At 45.1% G+C, this 12,409-nt stretch overlaps 1 protein-coding gene across 1 annotated transcript in view; it reads left to right on the top strand.

The window, feature by feature from the left end:
• The window catches only part of RPS6KC1 (ribosomal protein S6 kinase C1), an 85,685-nt gene extending 81,907 nt beyond the window's left edge, over positions 1-3,778 (top strand). Inside the window, exon 16 of the mRNA XM_053938984.1 lies at positions 1,161-3,778. Coding sequence (XP_053794959.1) covers positions 1,161-1,271 — 111 coding nt within the window. The 3' untranslated portion in view covers positions 1,272-3,778. The remainder of the gene's footprint in view (positions 1-1,160) is intronic.
• The last annotated feature ends 8,631 nt before the right edge of the window (positions 3,779-12,409 follow it).

Genomic DNA, 12,409 nt, shown 5'->3' with positions numbered 1-12,409 from the left:
TTTCAGTAGGTGTCTGTTTCAGTTTACATTTGTTTTCCGAGATTAAAGTTATTCTAGAAAGACAATCTTCAGAAAGTAAGTGACCATGTGTGATTTCCCTGTGCTGGTGCTGCCTGTATTTCCAGGGAAGGCAGATACACCCTGGCTGCATCTGTGGCTTGTGGGAGATACCAGAGCAGCACCATTCACTGTCAGCAAGGTACTTTTACTGTGTGACAGTGACTGCAAATAGCAGAGCCATTCCTATGTTTATGGATGTAGGCTCACTTAGATGTTAACTGCATCGAGATATGAATACACATTTTTCCAAGTGACAACTGGGAGAAGTTATCTTATTAGCTGTTGCAGAAAAAGCAAGCAAGAGATCATGCCTTTGTATTGGCTGTAATTGAATAGCGTATAAACATTTCTTGAAAACTGCAAAATATGTTTGTGTGTCTTTATTAGTCTCTTTGGAGTTTATCTTTGCATTCCCTTTTATATGGATCGGTATCTTTAAACAGATGTAAATATTGTGATTTCCTTTTCACATGAATTCGGCATGTGATGTACAACTAAAAAGCAAACGAGGTGCTGAATTTCAGGAAATTTCCATGAAGCCATTAGGCTGTTTTGTTTCTTTCACTGAGGTTTTGACTTTTCAGTTTTAGGCCGTTTGTAGGACTCTTTAAAACTTTTTTTTTTTTTTAGGAAATGGAGAGCTGGCTATGTTATCCTGATATTTTAGGACTGACTCAAAATTTATGAAACGGAAAGTTACAGACCACTATCCCTGATGTAGCCATAACACAGTGGTGTGAGCAAAGGTTAACATGAAGCAAGTGCAGCGTCCAGAGTTCTACTGATGCAGGCTCTGGCTGCTGCTGTCTCTTTTTAAAATGAGGTTACACTTAAAATGAAGTCCCAGTGTGCAGTGCTTCAGGGAATTGCATGCTGTGATCAGTAGTCTCTGAAGACTGTAAGACTGATACTCAAGGAAAAGAGAGTCTTCTTCCATTTACTGGATTTTAGGAATTTCAAGTATGCTTTTGCACTCTTGAAAGTAATTCATAGAGCAGGAAAACAGTAGGATGTCCCTTACCTTAGACCTTTCTGGAACTTTTAAGCAGTTGTTTTTGTTCTTACTCACTGAATCATGTGTTTTTTTCTTTTATGTCAAGCTTTTGCAGTTTAATCCTGCGGAGCGTCTTGGTGCTGGTGTTGCTGGTGTTGAAGACATCAAATCTCATCCATTTTTCGCCCTTATAGAATGGGCAGATCTGCAGAGATGAGAGGCACGTGCCCTCTGAACAAACTCAGGTCAACTGGACAGGTTTCTCTGGCACAGGAGCACCCTGACTCGCTTCCTTTGGATGTCTCCAACCACTTGGATGTAATGGCTAAAGGATGCTGGAGCAACAGAGCCAAACAGGAATCACATTTTAACAGGAATCACTGGTTGTACAGGTTGCTGGCTTATTTCTACGACAGCTGGTTGCTACGTGTGTGTGAGTCCTTTCATCAAAGGAAAGTTTGTGAGACAACTCCTGGGCAGCATGTTTGGCACTGCCAGATAAGCAGGGGCAGGAATGTCCTCCTGGTGCCTTGTCCGGTGATGGAAGTGTCTGTAGACTGTGCCAGTTGAAAGTATTTTTTTATTGTGTCAATAGACCATTTCCCTATGTTAAGTGCAGCTCTTGGGGGGGTAGGGAAGGAAAAAGCAAATAATTTATTAACGGTATATGCTAAAGAAAATACTAAATAAAATACTAAAATGCTTTATGCAAAAGTTGACACATTAAAAGTAATATATCCGTTAAAAATTAAGAAAGCTGTTGCATAATACTGTGGAATGTGTCTTGAAAATAGCATATCATTTCCCATTCTAGAAAGAGCATATAAAAGGCAAATAATCCTGTCAAATGTTGTACTTTGTTGGCTGGCAATGTCTGTTTAAAACTCTTGACTATTGTATTTGATGAGCTACATGTTAAAGTCACTACAGAAAGGGAAATCTTCTTTTCCTCAGCTGGATAAACACTGCTTTAGCACTCTAATAAGGAGCAAGAACACATAACACTAAATAAATATATAGATAAAAAAGGCAAAACTCTTCTTTCATCACTGCAGCCACTGCTTTATCACTTAATGAACTTTACTTCCTCTAAGTGTCCTATTTTTAGCTGCTACTTCAGGAAAAAAACCTTTCTGCTCGTGTTCTTGTGCTTGAGGAAGCTTCTGAACTCCCTTGTTTGTTTGTTAATAGTCTAATAAATCAAAGAAAGCCTTCACCCACTCTGCTGCTTGAACAGGAAGAACAGGGATTTGCTCATGCCAAATGACTAAGTGACATCTCTGAGCAAACCCTAGTGGGTAAGACTTGGGCAGGAGCCAATTAGCTGACCTGTTTGTTTGCTAGAAACGTCTGGAGAATGGGAGAAGAATATAAGACATGCAGAATATTTTGCTGAGTGCTGCTAAGCACCTATGCCTGTATGGGTTCCTGATGTACAAACACTGTACGCTGCAATGTACAGAGTATGTATCCATGGGTTTTTTCCTAAATATTCCCTTTGCTTGCACTCTTTTTTTCCCCCCTCTTTTCTTCTTCTGCCCAGCTTTATCCGGAGAACAAAGGGCAAATTCCTTTGGGAAAGTGAGGTGACAGCAACAATTATTGAATTTACAACTCAGAAAAAAAAAAAAGGTATCCTTCCATTTGTATTTTAGCAGTGTATTTTATAGGCACTCCCAAAAGTGCATCTGTACAGTCTCCATCTGTTAGACACCAGGTTGATGTATTCAAATAAAGTGGAAAAGGAAAATGCTTCACTTAAACAAAGGAAATCTGGAAACTTTTTTTTTCCTTTTAAAATTATTCCACTCCCCTCCTTTTTTTTTTTTTTTCTTCCCTTTCTTGTGATCGCCAGGCCAGCAGAGGGGCTGTCACAACACTGCAGGCTGTAACCGGTCACTAGTATCACTGCCTACCCAGTGCCGTCCAAGATTACATCACTCGCAGAAGCTGCGTTTCAACCCGCCACCCTCTGGCTTCATAACAGGAACTCCCTCAGGTGAGCCACAGGAACAACTTCCTGTGCCGAGCGGGTCGGAAATCTCTAATGCAGAGACCAAGCTGATCCCGAGCTTCCTTCCAGCACTGCCCTGGCTGTGACTTTGGACAGGGCTCGTTGCTCAAGGAAAGCCTCCCTCCCCTCGGCCACCTGACTCCCTCCCTGGGGGTCTCTAGCCCAGCACCAGATAATGCCACTGTCTGTGTTGATCTGTCCCATTGCATTTGCCTGGTGATAACTGTACAAAAAAGTATTTTCCATGTTACTTTGAAATGCTGTTGTGTTCAGGTTGTGCTCGTGTGCTGGCTGTAAGCAAAGGCAGAATAAGATTGCACGGGAGCACAAGCTGGTTTCTGTGAGCAGCAGCAGGAGAACCCTGTTCCGGCAGAAACCAGATGATCAGTCACTCTCACTGTAAAGCATTCGGTTTAGTTAATGACACCAACATATTTTTTTGTCAAGTGTGTTAGTAGTGAGGAAATCTAAATCATGAAGAGTAGAAGGAATGGCAATAGGACTTGCCAGAAATGAGCTTTTGAGATGCTACAAGGATTTGTAACATTACCACTGACTCAGATAATTGTTTGTCAAGAGAAGCACGGTCTGGAGTTAATTGCAGAAAACCAATCCTACTTCTATTTTTATTTTTTTTTTCCTTGAACATATATTATGTTGTATTGGTGTTTACATGTATTCCTTTAATAAACAAAACCTTTCAAACCTAATTCAGACCTTGGCTTTCTGAACTTCACATTTAGTTCTTGAAGACTGACCTTACCTGATCAGTGCTTTTTGTTCTTTGCTTATTGAGTTGAAATGCTCTAGATACCTTCTTTTTGGTGCCTGTTACAAAGCCCTGTGATGCACATCTCCATTTGGATGACTGTTCATTCCCACTTCCTCCTGTTACACCTAATAGCTAACAGCAAAACAAATCAGTGCCTTTTTTTTTCCTCACAAGAATTCCCCTACAGTCTATGTAAAACACGGTAAAATAAACCTATAGATTTTCCTATTCTCCTGTAGATGCTCAGGTACAGCAGATTACGCACTTAGGGCATCTCAAAGTGCTAATTCTTTGCACCCCGTGGAACCACCCTGTAATATTCTTTGTGTCCTACTAAGAAAAACTGGGATACAAAGTGTTTGCAAGCTTGCCCTGGGTAGAACTGCCATGAAGTAAGGCTGGGCCCCTGCCCAGACCTATAAGAGAAACTGCAGCTCATGAAATACAAGAGACATAACTTTGAATGGCTGTATTCACCGTTTCTGTTCTTGTAGCACAGCTCCTGTGTCTCCTGTGAAAATCACCTCGCAGACAGCAGTGACTGTCACGCTGACTCTGGGCGCACCTTTGGGATGCTGAGTTGGCAGGGTTACCTGCGCCGGAACATCCACCCGGCTCCTCTCTCCAGTGCTAACCTGTTCCTTGGTGTGTCCCTGCAGCGAAGGGCACTGGGATGAAGAAGGCTGGGGAGGTCAGCCCTCTCTAAATAAAGCACTCAGCATAACAAGGTACAGGGAAGTGTGAAGTAAACCACTATGGGATTTTTGGTTTTTTTTTTTTTTTTTTTGAGTGTGGTATAATTTGTTTTCTCAAGGACGCTGAGTAGGAAGCTGGAGAAACAGAAACTTCCTCTGTGGTGAGATTTATGCTAGGGATTTCAGCAATAAAATGAAAAAGTACAATTGTTAGTTTCTTTGGGTTTGTGCTTTCTGTGATGGCTGTACTGTCAGCTGAGTGCTGTAGCTCCTGGCTGCTACGTGGTCCTGTGCTCCATGTGAGGGGCCATTTCCTGGGCCCCGGCACGTGCATTCCTGTGGCTGGGCACCCAATGTCCTCCTCCAGTCAGCAGCACCTCTGGCAGCTAGCCCTCAGCTCTGTGTGAGTGCTGAGACACCCATGGCTTTCAAATCAGAGCCCCACGGCTTTTTGCAGGCCCCAAGAAGTTTGGTGTGCGGGATTGTTTGCCTGCAGCAGCGCCCTGTTGAATGTTGCCCATTCCCTCCCCTCGGTGACTTGTTCCCTGAGGACTGCTGCACTTGCTGCATGGTGTCCTGAGGGGACTATGGGAGATGCTGCTCGAGAGGCCCCTTGTGTGGCCGGGGCCTGTTGTTCCCCTCAGCCACACTCCTGCCCAGCAGCCTCCCACAGGCTCTGCTCTGATGTGGTTCGTGGCACCACATACGTTAATGGTGGTTGTTTGGCACGTGCCCACCAACAAAGGTGGTTGGGGTGTAGTGAGGACCAGATGTGGGGCTTTGGCCACCCCGATGCCTGAGGACCTTCCATGTGGTTGTGCCTCCAGGGCTGGGCCCCCTGCGGGTGTCACACCATGGTGCTGCATGGGGACGAGGGCTGTGGCAAGGTCACCAGGCTGGGGGGTAGCTCCTGCTTCGGAGAATGAGTCTGGGGGCGAGGGGGGGGAGTGAGGGACTGGGCCAGCATCGGACCAGCATCCCTGCCAGCAGCAAGGATGCTGGCAGCCCCCAGGACAGGGTGCCTCATGTGGCTCCAGCTGCCGTTTGGGAAGGGGTGGCAGAGCCAACTCCCAGAGGGGGAATGGGACTTGCTTAAAAGGTGCCGAGCAGCTGCTGCTGGCAGCAGGGGTTGAGACTGGCAGCACAGGGCTGGCTGCTGCGCCGCAGGGACAGTGGAGGGCTGGTTCCTGCCTGAGCCATCTGCATGAGCAGAGCTGGGCAGCCCTGGCCCAAAGGTTGTGTTGTCCTCAAGAAAATCCCAACTTGTGAGTGGCAAAGCAGTAGAAGTGATCCCACTGTTTGCTGGTGCTGTGCAGTGAAATCTCCTGCACCCCTGCTGCGGGGCAGAGCAGGCTAATCAGGGTTCAGCAGAGAGGATGCTCCAGACTCCTGGCAGCGGGTGACAGCTTGATGTGCTGCCCCAACAGGACCTTGCTGTCTCTTGGCAAATCAGAGGCTCTCCTTCTCCAAAGGCCTCTCTGTCTCCATCTTCTTGGCCCAGGGACCATCAGGAGGGATTAGTGCTGCTGCCAGAGGACTGCAGTGGCTCTGTGATACGCGGGAGGACTGGGGACATGTGCAGCTCTGGGCAGTGGGGAATTGGTGTTGTCTTGGGTAGGCTGTGGGTGGTCACCTTGATGCTTTGCTGCTGACATCCTAAGGGTGACAAGTTTGAGAAAAGTCTTTTGGTGGTAAGCTAGACTAGGCTGTTGCCAAGTGGTGGAGCTGGATAAAAATGGACCAGACAAGGAACGAGCAGTTGTTGGGGTCAGTAGTCTTCCTTAGGGCTAGCCCTTCCTTAGGCCTTGCTAACCTTGTTTTGCTTTGCCTTGGAGAAGAGATGTTTTGCCTTGATGCAACCTCACTTGTGCCAGTTTCTCCCATCCCCTTCCATGGCTTGAGCCATTTATTTCCAGGGTATTTTTTAGGTTTGCTCAGCTCTCTCCATCCGTGTCCTGTGTTACGTCCTTCAGCCAGCCTTGGTCATAGATTTTCTTGCCCTTTCTGTGCCCTTGATTCTGAAATGCTGCCCCAAAATGCTGGGACACAGGAGCAGATTATTAAATGCAGCTGTTATCCCCATGTATTGGTGAAGCAAAGAGAGAGGATTACTCCCACAATATGAAAGTACAGGGATTGTAAAAGCGTTAGGAAATTGGTTCCCCCACAGCAGTGTGTGAGTAACGAGAGTTTTATGGTACCTCGCGCGGTGGTGGGATAACGAGGAAAGAGCCTCCATGAGAGAGATCGGTGGTGTGCCATGATTTAGAGCATGGCGCTGGCCAGCTATGCTCCACTTGGGGTCATGCTTGTGCTCTGTGGTCTGACATTTGCCAGCTCATAGTTCCTTTACAAACCAGGCATGGAGAAGAGCTATTTCAACAGCATGGATCATGAGCCAAGTGGCACATACCCTTTCTCCAGATTTTAAAATTTGCTACTTCGCTACCTTGGTCTCCATCCTTTCCAGCATCATGTCTTCTTTGGCCTCAGAGAACTCCCCCGCCACCAGCCCCTGCCAGGCCCAGCAAACACAATAGGGTGAGGTGAGAAGGGAGTTCTCCTGAGAAGGACCCTGGCTACTCTGGCTCCTTGCAGGCCCCTCAACAGGTGCTCAGGGATACTGCAGGGCCCTGAGTTAATCACCTTCCCAGGGTAAAGCGACTGCACAGTGTGAAGTCCCAACCCCATCACCATCACTAGGAGTTTTCCCATTGACTTTTCTGAGGTCAGGAGCTTACCCTTCAATTACAGAGAGAAGCCAATTTCATTGGAAACAGATATAGAATGCTTGTTTGCTTTCCTACTTTAAGCACACCCATGTAGTTTCAGTCCTGGTGTTAGTGAAATAAGCGTAGGGTTTTTTTGTTTGGTCGGTTTTTGTGGTTTGGTTTTTTTTTTAATGTTTTGCTTTCTTTGCTATTCTGGTGGGTGCAGTTAATATGGCTGTTCAGTTACTCTCCCTGGCTGGGGTGAGGTCTGCTAGTCTTCCCTCAGCCTTTGCTGTGCCTCTGATTTACTGTGGGGGCCTCCCTATAAAACACGGAGGGCATTTTGCCTGGTGGCAGAGATGGGAAGAGTTACTGAGAGCCTGCCCTGCGTTTTAAGGCTGAGAAGTCTTTGATGAGCAGGGTTGCACAAGCCCCGTTAGGGTGACTGGAGCACAGAGGGCTGAGAAAGGCAGGCATCTGGTTTCCTCATTATTTCTTTTCATAAATAATCCCTTGTCCTTGCACCCTGGACTCTGACAGCATTTAGAATATGCCGGGTCGGTTTTCTTTCTTCTCCTCTTCGAAACTTATTCATTTGGAGAGCGATGAAACAATAGGTTTTTGTCTAAATCTTTACCAGTGAAATTGTCAGGAGAGATTTCCACCCCCCACTCCCGTCTATCTTCCTTTTGTCTCCTTCAGTTGTCGGGGTCAGGATTCGCCGCCAAACGGAGCCCGCAGTTGCTTTTCCAGGCCCCAGATGCCAATATGTGGCAGCATCTGGCTGGTTGGCAGGCGCCGGGCAGTGGTGCTGGCTGCGCTGTCAGGCGGCGGTGGCGGCGCTTGGTGGGCGCCCTGCTTCTTTGAGGATGTGGTCCCAACCAAGAACAGGGATAATAATTAAATCTGCTAGAGGAGGTGAATTATCGGCTAGGGCGGCTACTGTTGGAAGCTGTGCCGGCTCCCGGCCCTGGGTTTTTTTGTCCTCGTCGGCAGCATCCTGTGTAACCTCACCTTCTTGTGCTGTGAGCGTTTCAGGTGCCTTAAGGCATGGAGCTCCTTGAAAGAGAAATACAAATCACAAAAAATGTAGAGATAAAACCCTCTCCTTCGAGGCCATGTGTTTGGCATGGGAAACACACGATAACAGCTTGCTTTAGAAAGGTGACATTTCCACTGAAGGCTGAATAATAAAAAATTCATTAGACTTTTGTAATGAAGACAGCTTCTGGGACCGGGGAATCTACTGCTTCCTTGAAATATATGCGTGGGAGCTCTCCCTGGCCCTAATGGGTGTCACATGTGGCTCTGGCTACATTAATGTTGCAAGCTCTATTAAAAGGGATTGTCAGTAGCCCTTCACGTGCGGTGAATCAAAGCTGTCTTTCCCTAACTTTGCTTTAGCTCAGGCTTGTGTGTGTAGACTGACTTGCTCAGGGTTAAGTCACTTTTAATATTAAGACTGATAGCAAAGACTCTAATACTTTTTTTTCTTTCTTTTTTTTTTTCCCCTCTCCCTTTTAATTCAGAGCTTGCTGGTGAAGGACTCTGGAGGGATGGGGAAGGAGGAGACAGCCAGGCAGCTTAAAGAGGCCTCTGAGGGTCATGTTGAGTCTGTGCTATTATGTTCCAGCGAGGAGAATAGCTTTATTGACAGACAGCTGTTTGACTCCTGCAGCCACACAGTATTTGCTGCAGAGCTGCATAAATACTGAGCCCATGTTGACAAATTCCTCATCAGTGCAAGATAGTTAAACCTGCTTGTTTAATCATTTGTGTGCTCTTACCTCTGCTGCTCTGAAAAGAATGAGCTGCTGTTTTACAATACAATGCATGAGAAACCTCTAAATGCTCAGAGATGTTTCACGTGAAGTTTTCAGGGTGTCTTTTTATTTAGACCCTCTTGGAAACACAGTACTCCATTTTTTTTGTTATGTCAACTAGATTTTACTCCCTTCTTTTTCTCTCTCTCTCTCTCTTTTTTATTTTTTTTCCTCTACAAAGTGTATAATTTTTGGTTTTCAAATAAAAAATCTGGCAAGCTGTCTTTACAATGGAGGTAGCAGGTCTCTTGGCAGACCTTAGGTCCTGTCTGCAATGTGACACCAGCACCGGCATGGCCCCTTTAGGAGTCCCACACCTTGGTTTGCAGCACATGTGCAAAGGCACGTGAGGATTTATGTTTTGGTTTGGCTTTTCTGGCACAGGGATATGGAACCTGTGCTACCGGTCACCTCCTGCCTGTAGCCTAGGGATTGCTTTTTGACCTCCCACCCATTTCACAATAATATCCACCTTCATACCAGCATACTATCTTGTCACATTGTTGGCCTCATCTCTGGAAATGTAGTATCTAAAATTAAAGATTTGTTTCCGTTTTGGAAATTTTCTGTTGACCTTTGTCACTTGAACAGGTAGAGAGGTGTAAATCAGGGCTCCTGCCGCACAGTCAATGGGAAAAAAGAGAGAGGTCTTTTGAGATTTTCTTTGGACCCTCTTTACAGTGTGGCATCTCTTTAGTACTTTCAAAATGTTTCTGGTGTGTGAGTGATTTTCTAACCAAAAGCTCTATTATTGAGGGGTGGCCAAAAGAGAAGGCCTCACTGAAATGTTGAATCTATTGTTCAGTTGTACAAAAAATAAAGAACTGTCAGGTTGTTTTTTAGAGAGATGGGTCACTGGATGTTTATGTGGCAATGAAGGAGATGTGCATTTCTTCCAGGATCACAAATAAAGTTGTGCATGCCTGAAGTGGTTGGTACAGGCAAGCTGTCTGTCCTATGGCTGCAACTACTTATGGAGCTGAACCTGGTGGTGCTGCTGGGTTTTGGGACTTTTTATCAGTTTCCTGGCAAGTGCAGGACAAGCCAACATTGTCTGACGTTTTCATTTTTTTTAAGTCCTGATGTTGGTGCAAGACATTGGTTATATTGAGATTTACACTTGTGTCATGATGCTTATGCCCTATAGAAGGACACTTCACCTGGCCAGCTGTGTCTGATGAGGCTGCAGAGATCAGCATGCAAAGAAATGAGGTTTCCACAGATTTCAGAGGGTACAGGTAGGGTTTTTTCCATTGATTTAATTAAAAAAACAAAACAAAACAAAACAAACAAACAAACAAACACCCCAGCATAAAATACAGTCTTAGGAGTATGGTACAGCTTTGCTTATTGACTAGACCAGGCACCCTCATTTGAAGCCTTAGGAGCCTGGACAGCTCCTACATAACTTCCAAGGGAATACCTTCTCCTCTCTCCATGTATGTGCTTCCTGAGGGGGTTCCATTTACAACCAAGTTATTCATTGAATGTTGGATTTATAATTCACATGACAGCAGTTTTTACTTTCATTTATTTTTTAGTCTTTTTCTAGATGGACTTGGTTCTGACTTGTCTCCTAGCCACCAAAAGGGCAGTTTGCTGCAGAAATGTTGGCTTGCTTTCCATTCTAACATTTTAAAAGCATGTTCCCTTCTTTTTAGTACATCCTTATAGCTTGTATGTTGAGGCCCAAGAGCTGTACAAATTTATGTAGCTATTAAAATATTTCTATATAAATGAGAAATATTAAAAGATCCAAACACTGTGAATGAGATTAGGAGCTTTGGAAGAATTAGAAGCACTTTTGGCTTAAAGCATAAGTCAACATTCAGCTAGGCCTTTTAAAATAAAAACTTTCTTTCTGTCCTTCATCTTTCATCATTTTAAGAGACTAACTGCAGAGCTCTGACAGTCAGTTGAATTCAGAGTCCACCTTCAGAGCTGGGTCAGTACAGCTTCCAGAAGATGACTGAAAGTAGATTGGGTTTCTTCAGGTTTCCATCTTCTAACCCTGCTCTTGATAGTATGACTGATGTTCCCACTGGTCTTTTTGAACAGGATTTTTGGCTGGAGGCTAGCTTTTTTTATTATGCAAAACCCAAAGCACCAAGAATTCCTGCCAGTAGTGGGGCTGGTATAGTCCCCATACCAACTAAGTGTGAATTGGACCAGCTGGAGAAGGACACCAACCCAAAAGTCTGATGGATAAGAGAAAAAATCTTGTTCTGTCTTCAGTGAGGTAGCACTATTTTGTCTTTATGCTGCAATCTCATACAACCCATGTGGAAGCCTGAAAGAGGGAACATTCTCAGCCCCAGAGAACAGACAGTTCAAATGGCTTCACATCAGAGGGCCTGAAAAAATGTGGCTGAAGCCACAGTGTTTGCTACCACTGATCCTGGTGTGACTGAGCTCTTCAGTCTCTCTTCGGGTGCCTGATTATTTCCCAGCCCAGTGCCACGCTCACCCTAATAATAAAGGTGTAGATGATTTATATCCAGCACAACTTTCTCGCTTGTTTTCCTTGCTCCTGAATGATGAGAACCCCCTGTGCTGGTGTCTAGGTGTTGCTGCCATGGGAGTCCCAGAGGATGATGTACAGTACATCCACCCTGAGCACTGGGCAGCTCTGCTGCAGGAAGTCAGAGATTCTCTAGCATGGAATACAACAGGGCTTTTCTGCAGTCATCATGGACAGAGTGTTTTCCTTGGATGTGTGCAGCTCATCTGTTACAAAGCAAGATGTGTTCCTGGTGTGCCACTCTATGCACAATGCTTATTTATTCCAGCCCTTAATCAGAGCTGTGTCAAATCCCTCTAAGGAAAACATAAAGATCTTACAATGTTCTTTTTAGGAATTGAAGTTGTAACTCCTCCTCTGAAGTCTTGATTCACCAGCATTGATGTCACAATACTGTAAGAAATAGCCATTATCGACTGAACTCCAACCAGGTAAAACCCACTGAAGGAAATTTGTCTGGAGTGGTCAAATTTCAGTGCAAACACAGAGGGTCAACTTGTGACACTTGGCTCCTGTATTCTGTTCATAAGCATCCCAGTGTATTTGCTTTGCTCTCCCTGTCTTTTTCCTCCTCTGTTCCCCTGTCCATATATCAGTGTCAGGGAGTTCAGACATCACAAGGGCCGGTGTTTTTTTTTTATTATTTTTGTAACACCTAATGTGGAATTTTGCATGAGCAACACTCCTTCCTGTCGGCACTTGGAAACTCTTTTGTGTTACGTCCGTCCTTTCTCTGAAGTAATCACTCAACTATTTCTAGCAATAAAATATTCCTCTGTAGTGCCATCAGATATGTTAGAAAGATTAGTACAAGATCTG

The sequence above is a fragment of the Vidua chalybeata genome, chromosome 3 (genome assembly GCF_026979565.1).
Source record: "Vidua chalybeata isolate OUT-0048 chromosome 3, bVidCha1 merged haplotype, whole genome shotgun sequence".
Lineage (NCBI taxonomy): Eukaryota > Metazoa > Chordata > Aves > Passeriformes > Viduidae > Vidua > Vidua chalybeata.
The sequence above is the reverse complement of the archived record's forward strand: the minus strand, read 5'-3'. Positions and strand labels throughout refer to the sequence as shown.